We start from the raw sequence: 16,916 nt of genomic DNA, 5'->3' as shown, positions 1-16,916 counted from the left end.
GATCGATGGCGGCTGGCTGACTGACTGGTAGCTTGATTATTGCAGTAACAGACTGACTAACAAGAGGACGTCCTGCTGAGTGATGGGCTTGATTAACTATTAAAAATAATTCTTAGCCTTCAAATGTTTATCGCTTGTCGACCAGCTATACACCTTGGTGGCCTTAATGTAAAAGTCCATGATTTCCTACAAGTGATTTGGGTTAAATATCCTATATTTTATTAATTGTCAACAAATACCATGAAAGATCAAAATGAACTGATCCAGAGAAACATTGTTCTTTGTAGCTAAAGCCTGATACAGCTTACTCCTTTGTGCCATTGAGCTTCATTGTTGTCCAAGAACTATTAAAAACTTAAGCTACATTGTTGCACTGTATGATCAACATACCTACTGTAGTCATTCTATGTACCATGCATTGTTTTGCCCCAACAATACTTAGAACACCAAAATATTGGTAAAGAATATTCTGCCAATGACGAAAATGTCCTGTTCTTGCGCACAATGTCTCCATCGTTTCAAATAGTCGCGCAGCTCTCTACGATTATAACTTGACATGCGCAGCGCATCTAGCATGGATTGAGCTGGTGGCAAGAGTCTGCGAATAGGTCTGTCTCTCCAGACATCTCTATGCGCCTTATTATTGAGGAATAATAGAGATTCCCAGAAGCCTCCTGGATGGAGATTGCAGAGAATGTTGGCAAAGACGAGACATTCTGTGGGAAACTATGGAAAACAATTTGCTCCTGGAGGAACAAGCCGGTACCCAAAAAATTCAGTTTGTTTCTACTCTTTTTGGTTTGTGTGGTTGTATTGTTCTCAATGGTGACACCTATCTGCACTGCACTATATGTGTGTGTGTGTGTGTGTTTATTAAATATGCTACACAATTATTCCAACCAAACAATTTGTTTTTAAAGATTGATGTGAATATAGAATGTCTCAGTCCCTCTCCTTTAATCCTGGTTTATAATAGAAATAGGTAATCTGGAACTAGGATGACAAATTGTTGCACTGGACAACGTAAAAGTAAGCCAAGCTGACTACCTGGCTTATTTTAGGACTAATTGGTTGTCTATAAGACTGACCTACACTGTTTCTACAAGGGTAGCATCAAGTGAAGGTCAACAAAATGTGGGGAGCATGGTTTGAATACCTGCACTACTTCTAACCCTAACAAGAGACAAGCATAGGATTACTGGGCCTCATTCTTGCTACTCTTCTCATCATGTGGATTACTGCTCTATCCCGTCTTACCTCTACCCCCTAACCTGAACTCCTGACACCTAGGCATGACATCTGACCTTCCCCTAACGCTACGTTATCTCCTAGACAACAGGCTTATAGCTAACACTCTTCCTGTGCAGCATAATCAGTCAGATCTGGGAATGCAAACACAGACTGCAAATTACTCTTTGCTGTAGATGAAGAAGAGGTCAAGGTTGAGGATGAAACAGGGGCGTGTCTGCGAGTTTGTGCATATGCATGAACCTGATTTGATGGGTTTACATGAGTGTGTGTATGTGCATGAGTGACAGAAAGAGAACTGGTGAAGGAGAGCTAAAACGGAGCGTGTCCTGTTGGCTTACTTAGCAGACATGTGCCACATAAAAATCTGGGTTCACATCTGGCCTCCGGCTTTTATTGTATGTCCTGGATCTCGTATAGTTGCTCAGGTGTATGTGCATGTGTGGGGGGAAAGTTATATTTTTAGGTGAGATGTGTGAAATTGTTCTCTAAAAGTTTGTACCTTTTTAAGGAGCCAATTCATTTAAATATACAACACGCTACATTGACCTTTAACCCCTGACCTTGACCTAAGCCAAATCTAATGTGTCTGTTTTTATTGTGATGCATAACGTTGTTTAAGTTTAGATTAAACCCAATTAAAATAATAACAACACTTTGTTTAACACACTCAAGACCTGTGCAAATTCAACACTCCCATTCTCTGTTATGTCAATTTGAAAAAACTAAATTAGGACTTAGAGACAAACGACAACATTGAACCAAACATCTGACAATGAAGCTGTTACAAGAAGAGACAAACAGATAATTTAGACAAATTCAAAATGGAAGCCAACCTTGGATGGTACGTTTGAAGAAGGCCTTGCAGGCCTCACAGGACGCCACTCCATAGTGGTACCCTGACGCAATGTCCCCGCACACCAGACACAGCCTCTTGGGGATCGAATTCAGCATGTACTCGCACTTGATCTGTGAATCTTCCCCAATTGTTGACGAACAGTCCTCGTAACGTTTTGATCCGGGGCCGCCGGCAGGACCCAGGGGCCCTGTGTTGGATCCGTAGAGGCTCGGGGAGTCTAAGCCGTTGGGGTGACCGTTCATCGTGGACGAATATGAGCCTGAAGCGTCACTGGAGCCGCCAGGGGAGTGATGGTTTAGACTGTCAGTCAGGGAGGCAGGACTAGAGGGCTCAGTCTTTATATAAGAGGACGGACAGTTGGACTCAAGGTGCCGCTCCTTACTGGACATTCTGCAGAGAAGCCTGAGGGAGTGAGACAAGAAAATGTTACAGGATATTTATAAAGAAAAGGGAGAAAACAAGGAGAGGGAAGAGTTTGAGGAAAGAGATCGAAGAGAAAAGGTTACAGTTTAGGCGATGTTCAACAAAAATGCATTCTTTGAAAGTCGAATCATAGCAATCATTTTTTCGTATTTCCTCACTGTCACTTTCTATGATGGATTTGTATTTCTTCACAGAGCCCAGTAAGCCAATAAATGACACACGCACACATGTACACACAATCCATCCGTCACATTTGGTATTCTGCATTCTAAGAGAAATGAGAGAGAGAGAGATGTGCAAAGAGAAAAAGAAAAGGGGAGGTAATAAAAAGAGAGTAAGAGACTTAAATAAGAAAAATAAATGGATTTCGGTTCATTAGGGAAACTGCCTGTACGAGAGAGCAGCAGCAGAGAAACATCCAGAGCAGCACAGTCACACAAACACACACATACACACACACACACGCTCGCTCTAGGGCCGATGGTCATCCGTCACTCTCCAGTCAATAGCAGTTTGTTCTACATGAAGGTAATCAGTAAGCAGGCTCTCTGCTGCTCAATCATCCCACAGACAGCCTCTCAGGCACACACACACACACACACATAAACACACACACACACACATGCTCATGCAGTTTTCAAGCGTTGAGGTCTAACAAGTTAGGTGAAATCACAAAATACACAACTGTATTTAAAAATAGTAAATCTCTGCTAATCTGTGCAGGGCTACTCCTCTCCTCCTCTCTTGTTCTTCTCTGCTGACTCTCCTTTTCTCTACCCTGCTTCCCCTCTTTCCTCCCTCTCTCCTTCCCATTCCTTCCTCCGTCTATCCTTAACTGTCTTCCTCTCCCTCAGGAGCCTCACTAGTGTCTTGTTAATGGCAGTTGTAATTAACAGCTATCTTTTCTCTGTCCGTATCTCTCCATCCCTCCCTTTGTCTACCTTACTATCTATCTGCCTGTCTTCCTATCACCTCCCATTCACCATCATCTCTCTCTTTCTCTTTCCTTTTTGCATTACCACTCTCTATCCCTCTAACCCTGCCCTCCTCCGTGCCTTCTCTCCCTTTTCATTGTTAAAAGCAGAGAGCACAAAAGGGGTTTTTAATTAAGGCAGGATGCTGCTAAACGAGGGGCTTCTAAAGTCCAGTCGGCCTGTAAAAGATCCCTGTTCTACAGGGACCCATAAAACACAGACAGCGCCCTGACGGGGAATGGAGAGGCTGTCGGGCGAAGGGAGGGTGGGGGTATGTGGAATGGATACGGACAGGAAAACAGGTAGGCAGACAGGCAGCCACAGCGAGGGACAGTCAATGACTGATGATAGTAAAATTACAGGCAGCAGGTTTAGATCTGCTTGTACGGTTTTTATTGTGCAGCAGAGGTTTTATGTTTTTGATGTGCAGGAAATTGAGACAAAGCAGTTTGTTTTGGCCAATGAGGAGGTGAGGCTACGTGAGGCTGAGCTCCTTTACCTAAAATTCACTCCTTTCTTTTTCATCAAATTTTCTTTCAAAAAGCAATGTGACATTTATGATGTACATTACTTTGGCCTTTCCCCCCTTTTCATCATTTATTTTATTCCATTCATCCCTTCTCCCCCCTCTTATTAATCCTGGCTTTGTGGTATCCACCAATGTGTATAAATCCATTTATCTGATGCTATGGTGAGCCTTCAGTTTGGAATGAGCGGGACAGTGATAAAGGTGTGGACACAAATCAAGAGAGAAGTGATGGAGGGATACAGACAGAAACATGAAAGGTGTTGAGGAAGAACTAAATGTAAATGTGGGAGAGAGTGATGGGACGATGAGAGATTGTTCAGGGTTTGCTGTGTTCTCGGAGACGGAGAGAAAACACGGTGGTGACAGAAAAAGAGAGCAGACCCATTTAAGTAGATGATGTGATGGTGATGATTTAATCTCTCCTTTTTCACTCTTTATGCTCTTTCCTGCCCCCTCCCTTCCACCGTCAATCCCTCTGAGTGCCATTAAGTGAAAGAGTTTAAGTGCCAAAAGATCTCAGGTGCTTCCCCCCCTTCCCTCTCTCTCTCTCAAATTCTCATCTATCTCTCTTCCCCTCTTCTTTTCTATTTCTCCTCTTTGCTCCGTCTCACACTTTCTCTTCCTCTATCATCTTTCTCTCTGTGCGCTCTCTCTCTCTTTCTTTCTCACTCTGCTTATAAATGAAAAATAATGGCAGTCGAACGGGGAGGAATAAAGAGAAAAAAGAAGACATGCGTGCAGAGTAGAGGAGTAGAGGAAAGAAGATTAAGAAATCACAGCCAGTACGCCGTGCCGAGCGAGGGGTTGAATGCATTTATGTATGTATGTTATCAGTATAATTATGGAGCTATGTAGCGACGGCTCAGTGCTGAAAGAGCAGTCTTATTGTGCCTGTCTGCTCTTCAGATGAGTGAGGAGAGAGAGAGGGAAGGGGGTGGGTCTCACTTTTTTATCAATTCTTTATGTTTTCGGGTGTTTTCAGGAGATTTATATAAAGAGGGAAAAGACTTGAGTGCATTTCTTTCTCTTTTTCTGTATTCACAAAGACGTGAGCACTGTGTTATGAGATGAGTAACGGTAATCAGATTTAAGGATTAGCTGTTTTGCTTAATTCTGTTATAGAAAAGCGGTTTTGAATGTTATTCTCCTCCTGCCATTTTGAACATTCTGATGCACTCCAGCAGAAGAGAATCATTATATGACCATCAAATTGCAGATAAGAAGAATTTAGCTTTTTTAACGGCATCACTGCAAGGAGTGTAACTTCTCTGTCACTACATCAACAAATTCATTTTTTTAGATATCATGAAAAAGCATTTTATTTAGTTGAATTTCTTAAAGACAGCTAATTGATGGACACGTTCATTCAAAATAATTTTTTTCTCAGGTTAACATTATTCTATTTTTCAGTTGTATTTAGTTTTGTTAACATCAACGACTGCCGATATGAGACTGTTTCACAAAACAGTCAAAGCAAGAGGACAAAAGTTTCGGTTTAGTTCCTGCAGATGTCAAATATTCAGCAGGTCTATTTACCTGCCTCTGAATGAGGGAGGACACACACACACAGAAAGATTACCACCTTCCCTTGTCTCCATTTCCAGCTCGATCCCTGTCATTTTCTCTTTCTCTTCGTACCCATTTCTTTTTTTTACTTCTCACATCTTGAAGAAAACCACAGTTACTCATGGAAGAGAGATAAACACATTGAGGCATAGAGGGAGAGAGAGAGAGAGCAACAGAAAGAATAAAATGACACGAGAGAGAGAAAGAAATAAAGAAAAAGAAAGAAGTGTTTTTTCTGTGTGTTTTGAAGGAAGGTGGGCACTTTGGTATGACAAGCTGTCATTAGAGCGGTGGGCTGATGCAGTGCCCTGACAACTGTCAGGGACAAACATACAATCATCGTATTAGAGCAACATACTCTCTGCCTCGCTCTGCGTCTCTCTGCTGTTTCACCCTGCACTCCTTCAGCCTGTGTTTCTGTGTGCACTTGCACTCTTTCATTATATACAATCTTTGTATGACTGCCTCGCTTTAGATGCCAGCAGTAAAGACAAACTGATCCTCAAACAACTCAGAGAGGAGGAGAGGAGAGGAGAGGAGAGGAGAGGAGAGGAGAGGAGAGGAGAGGAGAGGAGAGAGGAAACTGCATTTGAAGGCTGTTCAGGAGGTAGAGATGGCCGTCCACAAACCAAAAGGTTGGCGGTCCAAACCCAGTCTCCACATTTAGCATGTAAACTGCCTTAAGACACTGAAACCCAAATGGCCGGAAGTGTGTGAGTGATGTGTAATAAAGTGCTTCATGTACATGCACGAACAATGTGCGCGTGAATAGGTGAATGGCAAAAACTGTACTGAGAGCTGTGAGAGGTCTACAAGACTAGAAAAGCTCTATGTAGATACAGACCATTTACTCCACCTTAAAAAAATGTTCTGCGTCTGTGGGTGTAGAGAAATGAACATTGTCCTGACAATATTTTCCAAACCAAATTCCTACTGAAAAAGCAATAGAAATGAGTGGAGAACAAAAAGAGGAGAGAGATGGAGGAGGAAAAAGCAGAGAGGAAAGAGAAGAGGTGGCAGAAGGGACAGAGGAAGAAGAGAGAAGTGCTGACAATGTAGCTGCCATGGGTTGGCTAATACCTTTCCATCACACCAAGCATTGTGCTCTCGATGCTGATAAGAACACACAGTCCAATAAGCAAAAAGAAAAAAAAAAGGAAGAGAGAGAAAAGCTAACACAATTCTATCTAGATGATACCTGCAATGCTTTGGGATGGAGGGGGGAAGTGAGGGAAGGATGGATGGATGGATGGATGGAGGAGGACAGGAAAGAAAATATATTGAATTAAGGAAAGGAGTGAAGTGTGTTTATATTTCCATCATCAATTGAAGCAAATGATTTCGTCAATAGACTGAATTACTTTTTCAATTCTCACCTCACACTGTTTATTGTTTTGTCTCTTGTCTCAATGCTCCTCTGTGTGTGGAGGGTTGTTCAACTGCATGTCAGCTTGTTAGTATGAAACGTGAAAGTGATTGTACACAAATGCATACAAAAAAAACGTTTTGTACAATATTTTGCCATTTCTACATGTGCACTGTTGTGTGTGTGTGTGTGTGTGTGTGTGTGTGTGTGTGTACGTGTAGTTCATAGATAGAGAAACAGAGTAACAGTGCAAAGGATTGAAAAGGTAATCTGTGTGTTGTTGTGTGGGCCCAGGTTTGTGTGTGTGTGTGTGTATGTGTGTATCTGCAGTGTGCAGATGATTACAGTTGTTTTCAGGGACAAAAATAAATAAAATAGAAAATAAAAACTCATGCAGCGACAGTCAATCTAAACCACTCTCCCTCCCACTGAGCTCTCGCTTGCCCTCTTCTTCCGTCTCTCTTTGGGTCTCATTCGCTCTCTCTCTCTTTCTCTCTCTGTCATTTCTACTTCTCACACACACACACTCCATCATTGCTTCTCTCCATTTCTTGACATCTACACCACCTTACCCCCCACTCATACACACACAGACACACAAACTGCAGGGAGCAGATCAATTGTTACAGTGTTAGTCGGGCAGGAAACCTGTAATTCACTTCATTGGCTGCAGAATAAACCCCTGATTACATACAATCAATGTGATAATGTCTAAAACACATTCTGCCCAATGGGCTGTTGGGCTGTATAGACCAGCAGAGGAGAGGACGTGTGTGTGAGTGTGTGTCTATATTTCCTCAGTGTGTGTGTGTGTGTGTATGATAGTGTTGTTAAACACTTTTTCTGGTTGAACCTTAATGTGACAAAAAAATGTTCTGATCAAAACTTTTCACATTCACTACACAAACGCACATCTACGAAATGAATCAGGGAAGATTTTCCTGCATTCCCCAGCCCCTTACCCTAACCATCCAAACTAAATGTCTGAGCCTAGCCCTTAACCGAACCTAAACCTAATTCTAACCTAAAACCAAGTCTTAACCCCCAAACAGTCCATTAAAGGGTCCTCACTCCATAGGCTAAACTGGTCCTCACAAAGAAGCTGTATTAACACACACACACACACACACACACACACACACACACACACACACACACACACACACACACACACACACACACACTCTTGATGTGAATGTATATACTGTAGGGGGCAGGATACACAGGACAGCCTCTGCCAAAACACTATTGATTAGGAATAACAGAATGTGCTTTCCAAACTGCAGACTTCAATTTGTGAATATCATGTTGGGACTGGTGATATCAATGCAATTCATGTTCCTTCGTCGTCACATAATACTGTTGTTGTATGTTTTCTTTTTGCAAGTTTTCTTCTTCCATTCCAGCATTTGAAGGAATTTCTTTTTGTGTCAGTGTGAGAGATGATTTCGATTTGAGAGTCTGACGTCGGTGGAGTAGGTGCAGCATTTAGGTGAAAGAGATATGAAGAGGGTGAGCTTGCTCAGGGAAAAAAAGGTAAGGAAGGGCAGCGCTAACACTGTGTATATGCGTGTGTGTGTGTGTCAGATGGGAATCTTGATGATTTAGGTCATTTTCTTGTGGAGCAGTAGCTGATAAGTGTGTTGCTGCCAGCCACTATCTTTGTCACCATGTCTCTCTCTCTCCTCACCTTTCTCTTTGTCTCTCTCTCCCTCTCTCTCTGTCTCTTTTATCTGCTGTGTGTCATTGTGTTTATAAGGGTGGTTGTCTACTGTAAGAATAGTGCTTCAAACCTCTGAAACAGCTCAACTCCATCCAGTGCGCTGAGATTACACTTAACACAAACTGTCTCTTAATTAGATTAAATCATTATTTTTTTATGAAATGTACATGATAAATAATCAAATACACAGATGACTACAAAATGGGTGTATAATTTTGTTCTATTTTGGGACTTGGCAGACTAAATTGCATACTATGTACTTGTAGTGACCTCCAGCCTTTTACTGGAAAGGCTGAAGAGTGGAAATCAATGAAATTAGTACTGAATGCATCCTCTTGTTAGGTAAACCTTCTGTGGGGGAACAAGGTGCATGTGGCAAAAGAGGAATAACTAATCTTTCTTTTAATGAAAATACATAATGATCAATTTATTAATTAGAATTTAATTTGTTTAATCGATGTGCACAATAAACTGACACACTCACCCTGTTCATTCAGGTATTGGTGGAAAATGTTTGTGCAGGGGAATAAAGGATATAAATTGTAGGGTGGCTCCTTTATAAAGGAAAGGTCATTGATCAAGGTTAGTGTTGGTTTCTTTTTCTGTGTGTGTAGGTGTGGATTAGCAGTGTTATCGCTGAGCGTTAGGGGTGCAACAGTCCTTCCAAACACTTACCGACACTTGGCGTTAAGGCTGACACACACTCATTCGCTCTCTCTCACATACACACACACATGTACACATCCAGCCATTCGTGTACAGTGAGATGTACAGCTCTCTTTCTCTATCTCTCTCTCTCTCCCATATTCAGACAGATACAAACCTCGGCAAGGTGCTGTATCAAATGAAATTGCACAGAACTACAATCATAAAAAAAGTGTTCAAAAAACAAAATATCCCCCATCAGATTAAAAACACATTTTATTAAGCAGATGGTGAAAGAGGATTTCCACTCTAGTAAATATGACAGGGCTTTCAGATGTGACACAGGAGGAAGAGGGAGAGAGAGGGGAGGGAGAGGGAAACAGACGAGGAGGGAATGGGGGAAAGAGAGGGCAAGAAGAGACAGAAAGAGAAAGAGAGTGTGAATGAAGTATACTGGGGTTTAAAGTGGAGGAGAGGAGAGGAGAGAGATGAGGAGTATATTCTAGGAGAGGAAAGTCGAGGCGAGGAGGAGGAGGAGAGGAGAGATGAGAGGAGGAGAGGCAAGGAGACAAGGAGGAGAGGAGAGGAGAGGAGAGGAGAGGAGAGGAGAGGAGACAAGGAGGAGAGGAGAGGAGAAGAGAGGTGAGGAGACAAGGAGGAGAGGAGGAGACACAAGTGAGTCGAGCGTCAAAGCTGCATTCTTTAAGCAGATCAGATTTGGGGAAATTGGGCTGTCACTACAGGATTGGGATGATTTACACCTATCCATCACAGGGAGGGGGAGAGAAGCAGAGCCTGAGTTTGTATAATAACACACAGCATCTGTATAAATTGAGAAAAAAATATGAAAGATCCTCAGCATGGCTCAGTTCACTGCTCACTTTCTTAGTCAATATTCTGTAAATACACATTCAGCGAAAGGAAGCTCATACTGAACGTCCTGTGAATTACTCTGACGAGATTCAGCGAGTTCATTACTTTTACTATGACTACGTTTTATTACAGGTGTGGAAATAAATGAATGGATTATGTCCCAAAATAAAATATTTATCCCTGATTGTATGAAAAATATAATTTGAGAGTAGTCTCACATAAACATTTTACTAGAGCAGGTTTTGAACTGAATTGATCTGTATTAATGTCACTATAGCTGCTGTTGACACCGTCCCCCCCGCCTGATCTTCCCTCTCACTCCCCTCCACTCCTCCTCCTCCCCCCTCGTCCTCCCCTCACTGCTGGCTGATGCACCTTACAGCCTCGCTCCTGGACCATCTGTTAGGGAATCTAATTCACATCCAGTCATAATCAGGTTTGCTGGAGTGCCCACTGTCTCCGTCTCTCTCTGTCCGTCTCTCTGTCTCTTTCTGGTCTTGCCTGCTTTTCTTTCTGTCTCGTTTTCCATCTCCCCCCATTTTTAAACTATAGTGTCCATATGAATGTCTCTATTTAATTTTCTATATTTGGACAGTTTATAAAAATATTCCTCTTTATTTTCTAGTCTCCTTCACCAGAGACAACCAGAATAGTTTGTTTTTAAGTAATTTAGTTCTATTTCAATGTACTCATTTGTCATTAAGTGTCTCTTCATTACTGTTTATATTTCCAACATTGCTTCTATATGCTTTCAGATTCTCCTTTGCAAAAAACTGATCATGTTTAAAACTAATTGCAAATGATGTTTTAAATTCTCCTTCAGCATTTTAAAGATAAAATCCAAAAGTGATTTTAATTGGAGTTTGCATGGGAAAAAATAGGGCACTGTGTCAACACTGGGTCTTCACAGTGTATGTTTGTGTTTGTCCATGACTGAGAATAAGTTGAGATGAGGTTAAGGGGGTGGGAGTTAATGAGAGGTGAGTGTCTGAAGCCCTCTCTCTCCCCCTCTCTTTCTCTCTCTCGCTCTCCCTCTCTGCTCCCGCAGTAATCCTCTTCTATAAATCTGCAATCCAATCAGCGTTGTCCACACTTACACACTCGCACGCGCACACACACACCACACACACACACACACATACATACAGAGCTGTTGGGAGGCCCATCTGTGTGTTAAGGCAATCTGCTTTATCATTATGATTACATTGGGCTCAGTTTACAGCAAAGTGTGTGTGAGTGTGAGTGTGTGTGTGTGTGTGTGTGTGCACGCATTCAAGCGCACCCTGGCTGCCTGACATTAATCACATTGGTTTGATGGCCTAAATAAAAAGAGGAATAATATTGTTGCTGTCCAATGAAAACTGCAGATCTCCAAAAACAAATTAGGAATTTCTTTAGAAGTTTTCATTTGACAAAAGGCTTCAAGTTTTTCAGCTTATTTCATTTGAAAACTATTAAAGGTTAAATTTATTTATCAGTTTTGTGTTATGAAGAGGAAATGCCAGTCTCAATAACTTACATCCGTTTTGAAACTTTTGAAAAGAAAATTGTCTACAAATATATATACTGTGAAAGTAGAATCCAGAGTTTTCTAAGCCTTAAAGATTAATCAGGTCTGTGTGTGTGTGTGTGTGTGTGTGTGTGTGTGTGCGTGCGTGCGTACAGCAGTCAATGTAAGTTGTGTGACTTAAAGTTTGTGTCTCTTCATGTGATCTTTTACTACATGATTGTGAATAAGATGAGCTTGTTTTTCTGTGTGAGAGAGGGTGAGTAGAGGGTATTTATAAACAAAGGTATTTAGTTGAATGAAAGATAAAAGTATTTACAGATGCAATCATTTTTCTATTCTTAAAAGGACATGTATTATTTTACATAAAACAACTCATATCAAGTGTTCTTCAAACTGCTTCAGTTTCAGGGTCCTGGTGATGAACACATTGGGTCACTGTCTCACTGTGACTATTGAATAGAACAGAGCTGTAAGTGTCTTTGCTTTTCTTATTATGATAAATCAAGGCTGCGTAGAAGACCTACTATGAGCATAGTCTTTAAGATGAATTGTGAATGATGAGGGCTTTTGAGGTTGTGAACTTGTGCGGATATTGTTAATATGATCTGCCAACTGGGGAAATATTGTCGTCTTACATCTGAGGCTTGGCATCGTTCTGGCCAACGAATTCATAATTAAAATATCAACTGTAGTTTGTTTGATTTGGTCCAAACCTTGAACCATTGCAGGGCCAAATCATGTTCTCCCAATTCAGTGTGCTGTGTGTGTGTCCATCTGAGTGTGTGAATGTAGTTTGCGACTTCAAGCCATGGCGTGACTCCCTAGCCCCTGGCAAACCTTTACACTTCTCATCACCAGACCTCCCTATCTGCCAACACACACACACACACACACACACACACAGTACTAGTAACACTCCACTGGTGATTGGCTGAAAGTCTGCGTGAGAATGGCTTGCCAGACCTCTAATTGGCTTGACCCAGACTAACCCTGAAATCCTATTGGACTAAGACTTCCTAGTCTACAGCACACACACACACAGAGACACACACACACACACACACAGACAAACATACACACTTAAAATTAAAGGGCTTTGCAAAAGCCTAACAATGCACTAATCAATAGTGTGTTCTAGTAGGCTGGACAATAATACAGCTACAACAACAGTAATATAATGTTCATTAAGATAATCATGCCAGCCAGTGAGGTCAGGCAGCATTATGCTGTTTGGTTGCAAACAAGAAAAATGAACAAGAATGTAAAGATGATTCCTGAAAAGATCAATAAATAGATAAAGCTTTGGAAAATCTATGTGAGCAGTGTGAGGTCACACAGAGGAAAATGTATGTTGAAATACAAACACAGAGCACCAACCACCCTCATGCCCTCGTGTTTCATACAAGCTGTATATTTACAGTTCAGGTTCTAAAGATGGACCACAGCAGTCCTGACTTCTCATTGGCCCCAAACACACAGACCTCTAACTGGTTTCCACTGCAGAGATTTGATGGAACATTTCAGCGTGTCACACTCAGGTTTTATTGTACATGCAGATGCATGGGGGAATTACATTTAATGGTAAAAGTGACTGTCCTTCAACAAAATGATTAGATTTAAAAGCCTCTGTGCTGCAGCGCATTTGCACTATACTTAAGTGTCCTTGAGCCAAGTTGAGAGTAAAAAAACAATAAAAAGAAATCTCTTCTTGCTTTAACACTACTTCGTTTTTCTTCTTTTTAGCAAATGTTTTTCAAAATGTGAATAGACACGGACAACCTCCTCGATGTTTAAACATCAAAAATGATTGATTGAGCGGAATGTTAAGAGTTTGTCTCTCAAAAACAGTCATATGAACGAATCTAAAAATAAAGGAAAATGCAGATGACTGAATCTGTTTTATTCATGGAAGTAGTTTTAAAGGGGATATTCTGGAATATGTCAAATTGTGACATGGAAAAAGAGCAGCTTTTTTAAAAGGCTGATCGAATAAAATGTCCAAGTTTGAAAATAAAGCCGAAAAAAGGAGAGACATTATGATCTGAGTCATGAAGTAAATGAATGAAAATAAAGAAATGATACACACACATCCCCTCATGTTTGAATAGATGATGGAAACAGGTTACCCCCCACAGCACCTTGTCTCAAACACACTGACGACGTTAAACACTGATGTCTCAAAGTGCTTCCCTGTTCTTTTCTCTTTCATCTGAGCTTTATAGAGGTCATATCAGGCTTCTGTGTAAAATTGAGCAGATTCATAGATTCTTTTTCTTTTATGGTTTCACTCGCTCTCCCTCTGTTTCTTTATTTATATCTTCAGTCCTCTCTGTCATTCTGTCTTACCTGGGGTTGTAGAGGGCATGTGCGTCTCTCATGTGGTTGACCTCCACTGGATCGTAGCTCTGGTGCATCCTCCAGGCGCCAGCGCCGCATTTACCGAAAGTTGACTTGGAGATATCTTCACTGCTGCTGTTCACCAATGGCCCCTTCGATAAGTTCATTCTGTGGGTGGGGGGGGGGAGAAAAGGAGGAATGGTGGTGAAAAGACGGCAAGTGGAAAGCAGCTGAAACATGGCTTTTTCTAATGCTACTTTACTTTTCCCGAAATCAAGAAGGCTTTGATTTTAGAAAAAAACGTAAACACAATAAAAGAAACATTAATTCTGGATTAACAATAAACAGAGCAAATAATGTAACATAGCTTTAAACACTTAAATTAAGTAATCACTTAGTACTAGAATCTAGTTTCCTGTTTAAATAGAAAACACAGTTAGATGGCAAAAAAGTTAATTTTCCAAATGTTGAGATGGAAAATTCTCGATGAGAATGAACAACAATGGACACAACACATGCACACATTCACACAAACTCATTTTTACTGTACACCTGTATTACATTTATCAAAGAGACTAAAGTTAAGACAATTCCAAGGGCCCTGCACTGATAGGGGGCCCTTATAGAACATAATGAACAACGTTATTATTATTGAGTGGTGGGCCTGATATTAAATCCTTTATTGGGCCACAAATTCCTAGCAGCACCCCTGAGTCAAAAACAAAAAAAACAATAAGTTCAAAGTTTATAGAAATATACACCGACATGCTAAGAGCACTGCCAAGTTGTAACTTGAAAACCAGTGCATGAGACTTTTGCTTTGGAATGTGGAAACAAATCTCCATCAAACACATCTGTCTGCACCCACACGCACCGACTGATGCGTCAGCCGTATAATTTCAGCAACCCTCGGCTGTGTTTAACGTCAGAAGAGTTTTACCAGTTTCAGCCTTGGAATGGCTTTTCAGAGACTGAAGGAATATAAACGTAAAAGCTCCGGAGGAGGGACCGCTATCCGTCAATCAAAACCCTGCGCTGTCGTCAGGGGAAGAGCTGTTGCCGGAGTGATAAGGTCACCATGGGGCAACGGAATCAAAATAGTTCACTACAAAAAATAATGAATTAAACAACATGGAGTGAATGAAAAACGGGACAGCAGCGATAGTTGACGTCAAGGAGGAGGAGGGGGGAAGAAAGGGTTTGTAATAACACTGGCTGGGCGGCCCACATTTAAACCAAACCAACAGGAGAGAACGAAGCTGGGCAGGTGGGAAGAAAAGCGCTTTTCCAACCGGCAGACAAAACATAGAAACCAATTCAGAGAGTGGAACAGATGTCAGAGCACAAGTGATTCTTCTCAAGTATTTAAAATGTATAACAGACGCCTGCTGTCGATGCTTGACGCATCTCTGTGCTTTGCATTCTGAGCATTTATATGTTTTTTTTGCGCAGTGACAGAGAAGTTAAAACAATTATACCTGCTTGCTGTAGAATGGGCCAAAGAAAAAAGTAAATATCATTTAATATTTATATTTAATGTTGAAATTTTGCAAACAAAGGTCTACTAAATTCTTAAAGAAAAGAAAATGCAGACACGTAAACCCAAGAAAACTGAAATAAAAAACTAAAATAATTGTTTGTGCTACTTCATTTTGGATTGGAAGTTTTTACCGTTATTACAGCATTTATGTGTGTGTGTTGTCTCAGGCCTAGAGTATCAGTAAACACAGACGGATGTTGGTATGTGTCACAAGCTGATCGGTGTGTTTAACACACAAACATACAACGCAGACTTGTGTGTGTGTGTGTGTGTGTGTGTGTGTGTGTGTGTGATGCTGTCTCACTGTGGGTTCCTGCTAAGGATGGGCTCTGGTGGACATACAGGTAGACAGACTAATCAGTGGTGTGACAGCCGTCTCTCTGTCCTCGGAGCTGGGCTGGCTCAGTGAGAGGTGGAGGGCCAGGGTGTGTACGATGTAGGTTTTAGTTCCACTCTGGTGAATAAGAGGAATCGATATCTTGCTGCTGCTGCTGCTGCTTCAGACACTTATTGGCTTTGGTTGCGGTGACACAATGCTATATAGACAGGCAACACTTAATACTGCTTTTTTATTGGGGAGTGTCCTGGTGTCACACTGGACGGAGGGGCATCCAGTTCCATGTGAAAGTGATGCTCTTCGTTCGATTCCCCCTCACTTCGTTCCCACATACACGTGAGCTAAAGTAACTTCTTTTATGAAGATAAGCCGAAGTTAAAATCATTTTATGCTTAACAGAGTTCTGACATAACTAAACGGCAAAGGCTTTTGGATTTGTTCAGAAATCACCTCTAGTCTGCCGCTTGCATTGAAGCAGACACTAAAACTGTTGGGGATTACAGAGAGATTCTCTTTTATTGCTTCATACCTTATGGCAAGGTAATCGGATATTTTTTCATCTTTTTATTCTTTCCAGGAGATTAAATTTCGGCTAAACTACATCTTAAAACCATCTGACAATCTTTTAAATCAGGCATTAAGTTTTTCTGTTCAATACATGAAAATGTTACGAAAGAAAAAGTATGTGCAGGCCGCTATCACAGTTTTAAATACCAACAAAATTAACCTGCGTATTTAACAAATTAAACATTTGTCTCGACAAAAAAAGATTCAGATTATTTTAAGGTACCTTTCATTCTTACTATTCAAAACCATTAAAGCACTAACACATAAAATAAATAGCTCAGGTCATAAATATTTATGTATGCTTACAAAGTAAATGGAGAGAATAAAGGAGAAGAGTATTAACCTTTGTGATTCTACCTATTTCACGCTCCTGTCAGTACATGTAAGTGGCAAAAGCGCACACACACACACCCACACAC

General features: G+C 41.1%; 1 protein-coding gene across 8 annotated transcripts in view; it reads right to left on the bottom strand.

Annotated features, from left to right (window-relative positions):
* The window catches only part of esrrga (estrogen-related receptor gamma a), a 135,454-nt gene that overhangs the window by 49,329 nt on the left and 69,209 nt on the right, over nucleotides 1-16,916 (bottom strand). For all 8 annotated transcript variants that reach the window (XM_069522142.1, XM_069522116.1, XM_069522147.1 and 5 more), the window contains 2 exons: nucleotides 14,063-14,221; nucleotides 2,085-2,509 (listed from right to left, as the gene is read on the bottom strand). In XM_069522142.1, the coding sequence (XP_069378243.1) occupies nucleotides 2,085-2,509; nucleotides 14,063-14,220 (583 nt within the window). In that variant the 5' untranslated portion in view covers nucleotide 14,221. The remainder of the gene's footprint in view (nucleotides 1-2,084; nucleotides 2,510-14,062; nucleotides 14,222-16,916) is intronic.

Source organism: Paralichthys olivaceus, chromosome 1 (assembly GCF_024713975.1).
Source record: "Paralichthys olivaceus isolate ysfri-2021 chromosome 1, ASM2471397v2, whole genome shotgun sequence".
Classification (NCBI taxonomy): Eukaryota; Metazoa; Chordata; class Actinopteri; order Pleuronectiformes; family Paralichthyidae; genus Paralichthys; species Paralichthys olivaceus.
The sequence above is the reverse complement of the archived record's forward strand: the minus strand, read 5'-3'. Positions and strand labels throughout refer to the sequence as shown.